Below are 16,349 nucleotides of genomic sequence, written 5' to 3' on the forward strand. Positions count from 1 at the left end.
GTGAAAATCGAAGGTAAACACACGAGGATGAAGACAGCTTTGACTGTATTTGCGCTGCGAGTGTCTAACCTGTAAGAAAGGAACGATGCCGTCTCGTGCGATGGCCTGCAGCAGGCGTGGGGCACCGGTCAAACTCTGGAGGCCAGCCCCACAGCAGGAGAAGAATGAGCCAATCACAATAACCCAGGGTGAGGGCCAGGATAGTGTGCCAATGACAAGGTTCCCTTTCACTGAGTCACCAAACCTGCAATACAAAACACAATATCACATACGTCAGTTGGACCATATTTATGTATTCAGCCGTATAACATGTAGGTATATCAACACAATTTCAACAAGTTTTGTGTGCGTGTGTGATAAATCTTTTCCTCAGTGCCATGGAGCTCCATCATTCTCTAAATACTGTTAAAAACACATGAAACAGTAATACTGGTTGCACTGTTTCTTTCATAAGCATGAACACAGGCAGTTTGTTTTTAGCTGATGCTGTCCAGTGATGTTACCTCGGCAGAAAGTAGTTTTTAAAGACAGGCCTCAGGCAGGGGCTGAGAACCACAGAGAGGCTGGAGAGATGTGAAAGTACTGAGAGATGAACTAAAGCACTGTTGGTATTGGTCTTTTCATGGGATTTGTTGCCCCTAGCTAAGTCAAAAAATAACAGCAGTCTCATCCTTTGAGGAAAGAAAATATGCTAAATACAAGTTTCATTATTCTCAGTAAAACAAAAGATGTGTTTATTCCTAATTGAAGCAATTCTTTATTGACTTGTACAGTAAACACTTGTTGATCTGTCTTGGATTTAAAATACATGGTGGGTCCACATGCTTGAATAGAAAGCACTTTTTGAGATGAAATGTACTTTTGATCTTTGATGTGTTATAAAATATAAAAGTTACACTTTTTAATTAGAGATGAGTCCTGGGAGCCTTTGAGAGATGACACTTAAAGAGAAAAGAAAAGGGGAACAAAATCTAACCTTTCTTTTGATCCCTTTCCTAAAAACATATCCATTCAGTGTACATGTGTACAGCATTTTACAGGATAACCTTGTGGTAATCTCTTACTTGTCTCGAAGCAGAACTCCCTCAATGCAGGCACCAAATAGCACCACACAGGTGATGTCTGGGAAGCACTGGTCAGGAGAGTAAATGAGAGTATTCAAGAAGAGCTTTATAAATAAGCATAAACTAACGTACGTTACAAAAAGTGTGCAGAGAGGGCCATCAGACCAGAGAATACAGAAGGCATTTGTATTAAATTGGACAACACAATGATACAACTGTGTCAAGCTTTCTAAGTGTTCCTTTGCAAGCCAATCTAAAAATTTAACCCTCTTAATCAAACAAGGGAAGTATGGTCATTTGAACAATCATGTGTTTGGCAGCAAATGTAAAAGAGGAACGATTTCTATGAAGAAAACCAAGTTTTGTGTTGACCTTCAACTACAACATGATGACATGGTGAGTGAAAGAGATTCACTATCTAGCCAGATTGCTCAGTATTTATAAACCATAACCACCTCTAGGATGGTTCCATCTCTAGTGCAAATGCCCAAGATGGAAGGTAGCATAGCACCCTTCTGACTGAACCACACAGATTTAACCTTGACAGCATTTAATGAAATGAATGACTGTGGTTAATAAAAGCCTGCAGTAATTCCAGAAAACTATGTTGAAGTGATTTTATCACAGCAGTGAGAGATGGACCAGTGGCATACAAGATTGTATCATCAGCATATAAATGAATGTGACGGTTATTAACAGTATACAGAATATATTCCTGCCAACAACCTTTAAACCTGGCACCTGTGGCTAGAGTGATCGCGAGAGGGATAACCTTGCATCAATGCAAAACTTGCTGATGAAGCTAGAAAAACATTTTTAAATCTTCAGTTGCAGCCATGTGACTGCAGTTTTGGTATCAGTTTCAGGAAGAAATTTTGAGGATACAGATGATGGAGGTGGTAACGATAGCCAGGATGGTCCCAATGGGGATGGACTTCTGGGCATCCCTCAAGTCACCTGAGCGGTTTGAGCCAGCCATGATACCTGCGAGGATAAGGAGTACAACAGAAAATGAAATGTGAAACAAAAGTCTATTCTCTGCAATTTCAACCATAATGGAAGTTAAAAACCCTAACCCTGGGTTTCACCCAAAGCTGTTCTGTACTGGTACTGATACCAATCAAGACTGATTGCTGAATGATTTATATTAGATCTTGGTACAAGCATGCTGCATTCTTGCTGCTTCACTAATGAGGTTTACTCCTCAGGTATCAAAATTTGGTACTGAATGACAAGTAATACGGTCACTGCCATGAAAGTTCAGTACCCAGCCCTATATGCTGCACAAATATTTCCTACATTCTAATGTGTCTGGGTGTGTCGCTTTTTTCATAGTCTCACCAGTGACAGAGGGGAAGTAGATGCCGACTAGCAGAGTGAAGAAGGTGGTGATGTCATTGACCACATAGGGCATGTAGATGTCCTGGGCGGGGTCACTTCCCCCAACAGATGACAACGTCTTGCTTTCTACCAACATACCCAGAGGGCCATAGTCTGACCACATATTTTCTACAAGAGAAAAAAAAAAACAGAGTAATTAGACTCCAAACAACAAAGAGCATGCACTGCACAAAGCACTATGTCAAGCATTATATAATTCACCCAAAATGTGCCTTCTGCACAGAGACTGAAAGGTAAAATGTTAAAATAAAAACTGCCTAGAAATGACGATGCACTGTGAGACAAAGCCACAGAAATAAAACACTGCCTGCAGCCAGAGGCTGAAGCATGTTTTAAAGAAGCCAATTAAGCTTTGTGGACCTGAAACAGTAACGGAGACTTGACCAATGAGACGCGAGACAGTAGTTAGGCCACTGGTTGCAGAGACAAAGCAGACTATGGATTTGGAAACACTAGCTGTTGGCAGTCAAAAGCATTTTTTGTGCCAGCTGACCCAAGCAGAGAAATAAAGAGAAATCCAACAAGTCACAAACACTGTAGCAAAACATACACATAATTAAAGGACCATGACCAAGACTTAGGCAGATCTATTGGCAGACTATGGAGACATGACATTCTTGGGTATGTTTTCATTAATGTATAAGCGTGGAGATGGACAGAGCATACAAAATCACTCCTGCACATACTTTCCCCAGATGCCTCACAAGAAATATGACAGGAATGCATTTGTGCCCAAGGTTTGCAGTAATACTAGTTTGTCAAGGCCAGCAGTTACATAATGTAAGGAATGTTCTGAGTTTGCTTTGTATTTAATAAAACCTCACAGCCTATGCGTAAATTCCTACTGACATGTTAGTATTTAGCATTGGCCTTGCCTTTCCTTTTATCTTTTAGAATACTACTAAAACCTCCAGAAGAATATCTGTGTTTGAACCTGAAATGACTCCGCTGGTCAGTCCGGGGATGCCCTGCAAGCTGGTCACATTGTTGTTGACAAAAAAGTCGTTGCAGGTGGCATTGAGCTCAGGTCCATCACAGAACAGCTTCCACAGCTTGGTAGGGACCGTCACGTTGTCTATAACCTCCGTCTTAAGACAGCGGTCAAAGTTGTGGTTCTGCAGAGTGCGATTCCCCAACATGCAAACACTGTGTGGAAGTAGAGAGGACAAGATTTTAAAATGACACAAAACTGCTAAAAATACTACCACCGCACATTGTAATGAAATTTGCATTAGCCAATACAGCTGGCTGATAAATCTACTTTATTAGCTTGGGAGGTTATCGTTTACTGGACTCACGGAAAGTCTGGTGGCTCAAAGATCGTCTTGATGACTCCAGCATAGATGGCAAGGATGGAGAGAATGACGCAGGCCAGGAAGACCAGCGCCAGCTTGTTGACATATTTCACCCCTACAAAGACCACCACGGCCATCAGCGCTAGGCAGCATGTGCCATAAACACGCATGTTATTTAGCAGGGCACCTGCCTCATCCTCCTTTTTCTCTGCCACAAAGATGGCTGCTTTAGGCACGATGTAGGTCTGCATGGGGAGAGACAAGATAGAAAAATAAAGAATATGCAAGTAAAATGTACACATGGTGGACAGACAGAAAGTAGCCACTTCATAGAAGTAGTCCACTCACCAGCAGAATCTCTATAGTACCCAGGATGTACATGGAGCCAGCAAAGGTTGTGCCCAGGTAGAAGCAGAGTCCTACAGCTCCACCAAACTCTGGGCCAAGAGATCTGGAAATCATATAGTAGGAACCTCCAGCTGGGAGAAAAAGGGAGAAGCATAGCGGGAGAGAGTTTTATGAGAAAAGGGAAACTAACTTCTCTGAAGTCAGCTTTCCAGGAACTAAGGAGAGCTTGCACATTTTCTAATACATGCATCCATTTTCTATGCCGCTTATCCCTTTCGGGGTCGCGGGGGGGCCGGAGCCTATCTCGGCTGTCAACGGGCGAGAGGCGGGGTACACCCTGGACCGGTCGCCAGTCAGTCGCAGGGCACATACACACACCATTCACATTCACACTCACACCTAGGGGCAATTTAGAGTCACCAATCAACCTAATGAGCATGTTTTTGGTCTGTGGGAGGAAGCCGGAGTGCCCGGAGAGAACCCACGCATGCACGGGAAGAACATGCAAACTTCACACAGAAAGGCCCGACCCGGGAATCGAACCTGCAACCTTCTTGCTGTGAGGCACGTGCACTATCTGCTGCGCCACCGTGCAGCCCCTTTTCTAATACATCCATGGATTAACAAGGAAAATTGCTGTCATGGTTTAGTTCCAGCCTGGGACCTCAAACGTTTCTATGTGCCCGATAGTCTCAGACAACAATATCTGCTATCAATTACCAAGGTAGGAAGGAGGTAGGTAGGTAGAAAGGTGCAACACTCCAGCTGCAGCTACAACACATCAGCTTGTGAATTGCTTTTACTCCATTCCATCCACACATAAAAAGAGAAATACTCATCTCTTAATAATTTCTTAAAAATAAACCCCTTGTGGAAATTTGCCTATGCTTGAGCACCAAATTATCTTACCTGGCACAACGCCATTAGTAGCGATTGCACTCATGGATATGGCTGTCAGCATGGTCTGTGGAGAGACAACAGTGAGAAACAACATCAGAACAAGACTAAGAAAAGACAACAGTTAGTTTTCAATGTGGTATCTTAACAAGGCAGTCTGTGTGAGTTATCACCCATTTTGAACAAAGTATGACACAGATTTCCTTAATCAAACAATTCTTCACTCCATGAGTTTTCAGAACAATAAGACACTTGAAGAGGCTAATCTAGCATTTAGCCTGTTAAAATACTTCTAAGGGGCTTATGCTCTAAACCTTGTGGATTGGTAATGGATACAAGCTTTTCCGTGAAATCAGTCATTGTGGCGGAGGATATTCACATCATCCTGTTACCTAATAGTGCTTCCGGACGAGAGAGAGGACAGAGCAGAGAGAAGGGCAGGGGGACAAGATAAGAGGAACAAAGAAAAGAAAAGAGAGAAAGACAGGAAAGTTAAAACTTAAAGGGTGAAAGAAGAGGAGAGGAGAAATCCCGAAGGTGAGAGGATAGAGGACAAAGGCAGGAGGAGGGAGGGGAGGAGGGGAGCAGGGACAAGGACGTGACCACGATAAACCCTGTGATCTTTGCTGGACTTCTGGTTTTAAAGTGGCAGACAAGCTGGAGTAAAGCCAATTAGCTGACAATTTTACCTCACGCTTCTACTGAAACCCTAAGCAGCTATACACCAGCTTGTCTTGACCGCAAACTAACCAAACGATTGACTGCAAAACAAAGTGACTGGGAGGAACGTCCTCAGTGTTGAAACCTAAGAAATGACCACACAGCTCTTATATGTTATCGGGAGCTGTGATACAGTATAGCCACCAGCCTTTTGGAAACTCAGTGGACTTTAGAGGCTTCTGGAAGAAATTCAAGCAGAGCCAGAGGCCCACTCAGGCCCGAACAGGGACCAACATTTGCAGCAAATCCTCATGAACCAAAAATAATTCTCCTCCACGGACCTCAAAGTTAACCAATACATCACCAAAGTCATCACCAAAAAAGCTATGTCTATGTTTGGCTTAACATAAGTCATAAGCAAGTCTTTAATGGTCCACATTAAGAAGTGGCTTTTCACTGGTATTTCAAAGTAAGCACCTCAGACCTGGGTATTTTCATTCAATAATTACTCAGGTGTGAGGATGATGTGGTCTGTAAAGTCATTAGTCATTAGAGACATTACAGTGCACTGGTATTATAGAAAATACAGTGACTAATAGTAATGTAACTGCAGTAATGTCAAATATATACCTGCCAGTCCTCTACTACAATGTGAACAAGGCAGTCTTCAGACAAATTTCTTTATACAAAAACCAAATTACTCAAGAATCAGTTATCAATTTGTTTATCAAAAACAAATCATTCCCATTTCAGTTCACACAGCACCCACTGTATACACGTTGTTGAGCAATACTGAGCACAAACAACAGACTAATCATGTTGTGATGGAAAATATCGCTGCATTCTGGGCGAATGAGTGTTTGTACTCCGGATTTGTTAGCGTGACACTCACACTCACTGAGCCACTTTGCTTTCATTGTTAAAAACAAATTCTTACTCTGCAATAAAGCAGAAACTGTTGGCAACAGCTTTCATTTATTAACAGTCAAAGCAAGCAAACGAATTCTGCTGAGGGTATTTTTAGACACTGGTGTTGAGTCTAGAGCACACAAAATATGACCTATAAACAGGTGGCTGACGTGGAACCATCAGTGCAAAGTCAGATGTGGCTGAAGCAGTGAAAACGAACATTAATCTGTTTGACTAAGCTCGGCTGTCACATTATGTAACAGCAGCGATGCAGTGGAGGGTAAACCCTGCTAACGCACTAAGCTAGATTGTAATATATGAAATGGTGTCCCCGTGTTTCTAGGCACACAGTTTTTATAACTGCAAATCTGATGTTAATTCATAGCAACACAGTTGCAGTGTGCTGGGTGACATTTTTTTTTTCTGATCGTTTACAAAACATATGCACAATCTGGTCATTCCAAAAAAATATAAATAGATGTCTGAGTTTTGTGGCTTTGTGGCTTTTATCTCTTTCAGTTACAAGGGACTGGAATACATCTCAGGTTTGAATCTGGACGTGGCATCATCTGGAATGTCGTCACTTTGCCAGTCTTGGTCATATTCTAGGTGAAAATGATCATTAGAGCATTCCATTATGAGGCAAAAAGCACTCAACAGAGACAGTTTTTGTTTGTACTTTCCCTGATTAAGCTGAAGTAATCCATTGTCTGCCGTGGGATTGGCAAATATAGCCACTGTGTGGGTGTGCATGTCGCTATGTTTCTGACACTTTGCAGATGGACGGATTACACGTCAAGCTGCCAGGTACCATTAGAACCTGGAAGTGTATGGGAAATGGAGAGTCACAGTGGCTAAATATAGGAGGGATCAGTGGCCACTAAATCGACTTGCCGGTCATTCATTTCTGCTGTCGGTCCAACATTTGCACTAGTCTGCCATTTAAAGTTGAAGCAGCATCTGCCCCCAGTATCACCACAACACTCCAGCAGCACATGGACACATATTTACTGGCATGTGCTAATGTATTCATAATGCATCTAAGAGCTGGATGCCTACATTGAGTTCACTCTTACATAATCTTGCATGTCATTGCTCTTAATGGCTTCAACTCTGATGAAGGACAGATAATATACACATCAAAAGTCTTTTCTATCATTAAACAAAACATAAACACTTAATAGAAAAGTGGAGGTGCAGATGTTTAAACCTTCCTTTCATCTCCATTTTCAAGGCTGAGATGAACAAAGCATAATCGTTGTAAAAAGGGGTGAGTCATGTGGGCCACGAGGGTGGGGCACTCACACAAGAGCAGCACAAGCCGACAATAGCCAGGGACTCCAAGATGCCGGCAGTGCCCACAATCCAGGTGAGCCTCAGAAACAGGATGACCCCCAGAATATTCTGGAGGCAGGGGAGGTAGACGCCCATGAAGGTCCCCATCTGAGGGCTCTATACAGGGAGACAGACAGAGTAGAAAAGAGATTAATGTGTGCGTGGGGGGTGATCAGGGATAGAAAGGGGTAGGAGATGGGAGAGGAACATGAGTTGAGGATTACAGCAATGCTGGCAAATATGAGCAGCAAAAAGACAGGATAGAAGAAGATGAGAGAAGGAATATTTAAAGTAGAAGTCAAAGGGGAACAATGAACTGGATACATGGTATGAGTCAATTCAGCTAAAAACTAGTTCCACAAAAATACAATCCTGAAAATCTCTTTTCACAGTTGCAACACAATGTACAAAGTATGACCATATGAACTATTGAAGTGTGGCTATTTAAGATGACAAAAAACATGCAGTGCAGCCAGTAACAATAACACTGCATCCAATCGACATATGTACATACACAGTGTTTCTATGTGAGACTGGTGAAGGTCCCGATTCACTTTCCCCATTCTCCATAATGAAATACAAGCTGTGTTCTCTCAAAATCTCTTTGACAGGGTAGCATCTAAAATGCAAAGCAACAGCTGCCACGGTTAGCAATGTCATGACACAACATGAACGTCTGCTAAAGATGATGTTCGATAAGACTTACATTTCAGTGACACAGGCATCCTATATACATAAACCACTCTGTACTATCCTGTAACCACTCACAAAACGTAAAGAAGATCCTTCACTGCTTCCACCCCAAAAGATAGCATTCCTTGCAAAAAAACAAAACTGCAGTTTCGCAACAGCATGTAAAGTGGCGCAGGCAGCAGGAATATATTAAACTTTTCGGACAAAAAGGCACTGAATGTTGAATCGATCACCTCGGACTGACAAGCAGCTACCTTTTTAGCCATATATCTCCAAATGGACAGCACGAGTCCCACTGGTCCAGACAAAGAGGGACGCAACGGTGTCAGCTTAATTCTTTACCAAGATGTCCCTGCAAGCCAATGGGAGGTGCCCGAGGCCTTTTTTCATGCAGGGGACAAGATGGAGCAACTGGCATGGGACTGGAGCTGTGGTCACAGAAGCATGTATCTGCTGCATGGCAGCACTGTGGCTACATTTCATTTTTCTCTTCTAGGAAACCAAAACATGAGCATTTAATGTTTGTAGAGGACAGACAGCACGAATGGACTGCGGAACAAGGCCAACGCAAGAGCTTGTGCTGACTCATAAACAGGAAACAGTAGGTGCTGGACTGCCTAAAGGACTTTCACCACTGTTCTCTCAATCAACCCAAAAATGACTGTACTATGTCAACTACAGCCATCAAAATAAGAGTGCTGCTTATATTGTATATATTGTTTTATAACTACAGATTCCATTACTCCACTGGTAAGATTTGAGAGAGTGGTTTCGAGATAAGATTCACCATTAAGGGTGCAATTATTCAGCTTTTACTGAAGCAACACAAGCTTACTGACTGGATTTGTGTTACCTAAAGATGCTAAAGTTTGCATACACTTCTAATGAAAGATCTGAGAATAAAACAAATGGCAAGGGCTTCATCTGTCCAAGACCCCATTATGTAATGAAGTTCAGTGGGCTTCGAACTGTTAATATGCAACTGTACAGTACACAGCTGTACTGTACGAGGCAACCTCACAGCTCTGATACAGACACTGTATGAAACAAGGCTCTCTGCTGTACCTTAACAGCTTTCTTCTTGGGCCCCTCATCATCCTCAGCCTCCTCATGCTCCTGGGCCCCCTGAGTGAGATTGGTGTAGTTTGCCAGTTTATTGAGGAGAGATGACACCATGGGGTTGCTGTCCATCTCCTCCTGCAAGAGAGTGAAGAATTGTTTCAACATGCTGAACAATCTTTTTGATTGGTTTAAACTTTAAACTATAAAATAATATTAGATTTTGTAAAACACTTGAATTTGCCCTTTGTGTGGTCAGTTAGCATATTCTCCAACAGGAAGAGAGAAAAACTCTTCCAGGATCAAAATGAACAGTGCAATATTGAGCGAACTGTTCAAAGCATCTTAGAATAGCATGGCTGGGTCAACTTCAGAAGCCGCAGTGCCTAATTGATCCCATACAAGGGCCAGTGACCACAGAGCGGTAAGGTCTGCCAAATGGCAGAGCAAAGCACCTGGCAAAGGTTCAGCTGAATCGACTTGAAGGAATGCACCAGATTTAATTGCAAATAAACTTCATGATTGACGCATTGTTGAGCACAGACCAGATTGGTACTTTCACCGCCTTGTGCACTATTTATTTCGTTCACCGCAGCGTACCCTGATGCTTGAGCATACTGTGCATTAATGAATGGCTTGAGCTTCGTAGGCTAGCTCAAATTTAAAACTGCACGAATAGTTCTGCCAGTGAATATTTACTTAAAAAGGATATTTATGTATTTATAGCTTCTACCCCACACTTTGGGGTTTCTCCTTCATGGCCTATGACCTCTTGCCAAAACAGTTACCTCAAAAAGGGCCATGTTGGTGCCATCGTAGCTGTTGCCTTTGTCATTGTCTGTGTTGTTGATAAAGGGACTGTTTTCCTTTGGGACACCATCACCTGTGGAAACACAACACAAAAGTAGCATAGGTTTAACGAGCCATGCAACCAAATCAAAATATGGGTGGTGGCTGGCAAAGAAATCCACTGCTTTCACTGTGAACATATTAGCAAGAAGCTGTGTCTTCAAAGGACGAGCCTTTTCTGCAGCTCCCTTTGTGTTACACTGCTGTTGAAGCAAAGGCTGTCAGGGTTTGTATTAGAGATGTCACAATCACAGTTTTGCACCCTAATGCTAACCCTTTTCCAGCCTGAGCTGTCTCTCAGCAGCGGTCACTATCACAAATAAAACAGAAATGCCAAAAAAACTCTTTGTCCTCCAAAGCTGAGGACATTTCTTCGAAAACTGTGGAGTTATATTTTTCTATGCATTTTTAATAATTCAGATCATGATGAGCATCTCTCATAATATCATCAATAATTCATACCTAAACTTTAAAAGGTAAATGGATTCTCGTTTTATGGAAGTGAGCTAAGGAAAAAAAGAAACACTCTGAAAGCACCAGTCATTAGAGAATTTCTGGCAAATGAATAAGCTCTTTTAAAAACTCTGTCTTACATATGTCTTAGATACTGTACAGTACAGTGGAAGATAATAATTAATAATTATTATTTATATCATTAATGCAAAACCCCTAAAAAGAACAACAGCCATGAGATGAGTGATGTCAAACAGGAACAAAAAGAAAGCAAATGAGAAGGCAAACTTTGAGAAAACAGCACCAACAGTAAACATTCAAGAGGATTTGGGTTTGCCAAATCACAATCTGAGCTCCACAAATGGTCATCATTGTAATGCCTGGCCACCATATTTCTAGTATTTCATATGAAGGATGTCCTCAACTTGTAATGCTGAGACAACTTGGATTCTTTTCTCTTTCCATTTAGGAAACCAAAAACTTGATTTAATGGCACAATTTTGAAGTTCTCATGTATAAACCAATCTGACACAGCCAGTCTACGTCCCACACACCGGCCGAGCCATCTTCATTCTAGCACACCGCTGTGAACCACATGTGTCTTTGCTACTGGAGTCTACACAGCAACACACTGAGCAAATTTTGAATGAACACACAGCTTAGCGTGTTGGGGCTAAGACAGGTGACGTGCTGCAGTCCAGAGCATGTGTGCTTCCCTTTCCTCCATCATATGAAAGATGGAAAAGCCTCTCTTGGTTTCATTCACATCTAACTGTGTTCATCTGCCTCTAAATGAAGCAGGAGGATCAATGCATTTATTTCCCATAATCAGATTTGCTTCATGTTCCCTATTCCCTCTCGCGGTTCAAAAGAAGCCAAAATAAAACAACCTTCAGGCTGCTGCTGATGATTGTGAGCAGGAGAAAGTGTCAGCAGCTGAAGTGGATCCCAGTTCTGCTATGCAACATGGGTAATAATATAACTCTGCTGGCATAAGACAAAAATGGTGCATTGTGCTTTATAGGCAATAAACACTATAAATAAAAGCCAAACAATAAAACTATAAACATAAAGTTCAAAAGGAATAGAGGAGGAAAATACAGCAGAGGTGGTGAGTGTAAACCTACTAAACTGAGGAGCAAACAAGTCCATACCAGAGTGCCCACAAAGGACTAACACAAAGACAGCAGAGGACAGAAAAGACAGCATCCATTCCTACAACCATGTTTTACACAGTCAGCCACCAACAAACTTTTTTATGACATTCACATGAGAAGCCTCTTTGCAAACCCATACTGAACAGTAGGAGTACAATACAGTCGCTGATTAGTCGATTCTGCCTCTAAGTCCATGTTTGTATCTGAAAGTTAATTCTTATTTGTATCTAGAGTCAGTGAAGAGCATATCATTACTCCTAGTGGACAAAATATTACTCTATGCATAATTACTCTATGATTACTTTAATGAATGATCCATTTATCTATAAACTGAAACAAACTTCCCAGATTGACTAACTGAACTGTTCAAATTGTTTTGTCTGATGAACAATTCAAAACTCAAAGTTCTTCACTTGACAAGAGCAACGAAACCAGAGAACATTTTGGATTTAATAAAATCTGAAGATCGATATTCTCTGCTGGGTCTTCTTCATACAGCCTACTGTGGGGATTTCATGGGTAACTTTTCCTGCCTGATCCAGCTGCAGGGGGAATAAGAGGCTTGCAGCGTGGCTTAGCCCAGCGGTAATCATAGGGAAAGTCAGCATGTCCTTGTACTGTATAGCTCTTTAAAGCACAGTCTAAGTGGGACAGCAGAACATATTAGATGAGAGCACCGCGCTTCAATAAGATGGGATAACGTGGAACGATTTAACATCATGACCACTGTACTGCGAGGATGCAGCCAAGGGTGAACCAACCTATCAGTTATCGCTCAGCTTGGTATGATGCTACACACCACAGGTAATCATTGTCTTAAATGACACTGGCTAAATCCTCTTTGAGGCCCGGTGGCGGGCTATAACTGGCAGTACTGTTTCCAAATCAGGTGAAGAAGAAGAAAGTACTTTGAAAGAAAATACTTTGTGGCAAAGCGATCAAATTATTTGTTTCAGTTTACATTTCATTTGCATATCTCTGTTATTTTTTGTCAAACGTGCAATAAAAATGTCATCACCCATGGTAACACAGCCAATGAAAGCTGGGCTCTCATGACCCTTCAAGCTACAAATACCCAAAATGGCTGATGTGTGTCAACAAATTTTGTCCCACCCCCGTGTCATTAAATCCTCCATTGACCTCAAGCTGCACTTGCACATCACCATCCCACACCAGGAAAAGGTGCCAGCAGCCACAAATCCTCCCAATAGATGTCAAGGACTACTTATTGTGGTCATTGTTGAAGATTATGGACTGAAGAAAAAGCACAGGGACAAAGAACAACAATTCTAGGAAAGGTGACGATGACCGACGTCTGCATGTGTCTGTCAGTCTGTCTACATATCATCCCATCTGTTGTTGTGTAAATGTCAACATGAATGCATGTGTATGTGTGAGTGTGTGAGTGTGTATGTGTGTGTCTTCTGATGTGCTGTAGCAAACAGTCCTGGGGGACATGGTCCAGATTCATTTACAGTAGAGGTGACAAGACTCCGGCCTAGTTAACAGATGTTAGCCTCTGTGCACATTACACATATTGCTGTTTATCTTGGTCTAATTCACTCTGCTTCCTGGAAATTCACCTTAATGTCCTCCCACTCAATGTGACTTACAAACATCTGGACATGATCAATAAATAACTGAACGATTAGTGATGTGGTTTGAATTCTGTTTGGTTGGAATATGGGGGAGAAAACGTTCAAATCATGCTGAGCTCCCATGCTCGCCTCCCCTGAGAAAAGCAGCTCCTTCATGATGACTGACCAGGTACATACTGTAAAGATGGCAGCCTGCTCTTTGACAGCATTACCCATCCTGCATTGCCTAAACCCCTAACATCAGCTGTTCTCATGTCAGTCCAGGAATGCTGAAAGTGCACTGCACGTACAAACTCGTTCATAAGGAGCAAATGGTGTGAATGCACCTGGTGTACAGGAGAGAATGAGAGGGGACGAGTAACTTTGAAGATTGGGACAGTGTGTGTGTGTGTTTTTATAATGGATGCAAAAAACGTCTAATGCTTAAAACCCGACACTGTCTCCAGCTAAAAGGATCTTTACTGCGTCAGACTAATCCTGTGATTCTGCTGCATGTGCACTATAATGTACATATGCTGATATGGAATCTATTTATGACAGAGGCATGTGGACACTGACACATAAATGAGTGGACCTGTATTCTCAAGAATCCTCCATTGCTTCTCAAAACAGTGAGTTAAAAGTCTTTGTGTAGATACTGTCTGCTGTTTGGCAGTAAAAGAGTGCATGCAGGGTTACACTGCATCTCCTTTACTGAGTTTGCCCTCTCCTCAACACATGCACTGAAGCATAGCGGTGCCCGCACACAAAACCCCACGACCGCGCAGTGAAGGTAATCCAACAACCAAGGCCTAGGTCAAACAGGGCCAAATTTTTTATTTTTTCTGCCTCTGAACAATAAAATCTGGTACTGAAGTTACTCATTTTGAAAGGTGATGCAGTCCCTTAAATGTTAATGTAATGACAGGAGTTAGGATGTCCTAATGCATTCAAGGCAATGTACCAACTAAAGCAAGTGCCCTGAGTCAACTATAGGCTACAAAATAAAATAGGAAATAAACCTACATTACAAGTCCTTTGATTTATAAGGAATAGATTTATTAGGAATAGCTCATATTCTGACAGTGGTTACTTGGTGGCATGGTGGAAACACTGTCGCCTCACACCTCCTCAGCTAGAAGGTCCCAGGTTCAATTCCCGCTGTGGGCGCTGGGGGCGTGTCCTCCACCATGCCCTCGGTGCCTGCTGCTTGAGGAAAAAGGGGTCTTTCTGTGTGGAGTTTGCATGTTCTCCCCGTATTCACCTGGGGTATCCTCCTTAAAAAAAACCCACTAAAAACATGCAAGAAGATCACCACCTGTCCAACGGTGACAAAGGAAACTGGGTCCCCAGGCGCCAGTCGGATGGCAGCCCACCGCTCCTGGTCTGCCACGGAGGAAGGACGACCAGGATGGGTTAAATGCGGAGGAACAATTTCACCAATTGCATGCCGTGTTCGCATGTATGTTGTGTGACAAATAAGGGGGATTGTCCCTCTGATTCTTCTTCTTCTTCTTCTTCTTCTTCTTCTTCTTCTTGAAATGACTAAGAACAGCCTAAGAACAGATCTTTTAGCTAGTCACTTTTTTGGGGACAGACAAAGTTTGCAACAAACTGATGAAAAAAGTGGAACACTTAGCAGATAAAGAGCCAGATATTTTCCTGGGAATTGGTAGAGACCAATCAAGAGCTAGAAGGTGCCAGGTGGCAAAAACAAGAGCTCCAAATGAAGGCTACAGTAGTTCCTGTTCTTCAATGACTACTGCTAATAGTGTGCGTGCACTGTAAACAGGAACTTGTGTCTTAAAGATGCCCTGTGCGCTATTATTTGACCTACAAGCGCTCCAATAACTCTACAAGTCAACTTTGAACTCTAAACTCCAAACAACTTACTGGTCTGTCTGTAATAAAGGGGGAGAGGGGTGAAACCTCTTGTGTAATTGTTGATGAACGAATGCAAGTGTATTTGGTGGTGAGAGCTTTGTGTTTGTGTGTGTGTGTGTGTGTGTGCGCACGCACATGTTCTACTTCTGCAGGTGGTGAGGAGAGTCTCCCTGTGCTATAGCGCATTAGGCGACCCCTAAAAATGTGACATTGCTGGAGGGAATACAGTGTGTAAGTGGCACTGACCATACCAAAACAAACCAGATTCAATCAACCCCTCTTCAGAGAAAACATGAATATCCACTTCTCCCAAAGACACCTTAATCTGATGAAAAATATGGCAGCTATGCAAACTGCCTAAACTGCATGGAGGTTCAGCTGGAGACAATTCAGTTCAATTTCTGTAGCTGACATTTATTTAATTACTTTTGTTTTATATATCACAGAAATTTCAAGGTTAAAAAAAGTTATTTCCTGTATTCATTTAATTAAAAATGTGTCAACTGTTCCAGATACAGCATGTTTCAAGTGCGAAATGACAAGCAGTTTGAGCACTCTACGTCTAATTGATTGCACACTTAATAACTAATAATTCATGAAAGAGCTTGTGATCAATGACAAGTTTTTGGCCAAGACAATGATATGCTGTTAGAGCTGTCACGCCATCAATAAGGATACTAATCTACTAAGGAAACATAAACATGGAGGTACCAGAGTGAACAACTCCCCTCCATTATCATTTTTAGTCAAAGTCAGGGTTTGCATTGC

The 16,349-nt window shown here is 42.1% G+C and overlaps 1 protein-coding gene across 7 annotated transcripts in view; it reads right to left on the reverse strand.

Moving 5' to 3' along the window:
• The window catches only part of slc12a7b (solute carrier family 12 member 7b), a 53,507-nt gene that overhangs the window by 11,202 nt on the left and 25,956 nt on the right, over positions 1 to 16,349 (reverse strand). For all 7 annotated transcript variants that reach the window (XM_070985634.1, XM_070985633.1, XM_070985631.1 and 4 more), the window contains exons 2-12: positions 10,450 to 10,544; positions 9,668 to 9,799; positions 7,880 to 8,026; positions 5,018 to 5,072; positions 4,109 to 4,239; positions 3,764 to 4,005; positions 3,400 to 3,611; positions 2,406 to 2,573; positions 1,950 to 2,048; positions 1,065 to 1,122; positions 70 to 244 (exon numbers count right to left, since the gene is read on the reverse strand). In XM_070985634.1, coding sequence (XP_070841735.1) covers positions 70 to 244; positions 1,065 to 1,122; positions 1,950 to 2,048; positions 2,406 to 2,573; positions 3,400 to 3,611; positions 3,764 to 4,005; positions 4,109 to 4,239; positions 5,018 to 5,072; positions 7,880 to 8,026; positions 9,668 to 9,799; positions 10,450 to 10,544 — 1,514 coding nt within the window. The remainder of the gene's footprint in view (positions 1 to 69; positions 245 to 1,064; positions 1,123 to 1,949; positions 2,049 to 2,405; positions 2,574 to 3,399; positions 3,612 to 3,763; positions 4,006 to 4,108; positions 4,240 to 5,017; positions 5,073 to 7,879; positions 8,027 to 9,667; positions 9,800 to 10,449; positions 10,545 to 16,349) is intronic.

This window comes from Chaetodon trifascialis, chromosome 18, assembly GCF_039877785.1.
Source record: "Chaetodon trifascialis isolate fChaTrf1 chromosome 18, fChaTrf1.hap1, whole genome shotgun sequence".
Taxonomy (NCBI): Eukaryota; Metazoa; Chordata; class Actinopteri; order Chaetodontiformes; family Chaetodontidae; genus Chaetodon; species Chaetodon trifascialis.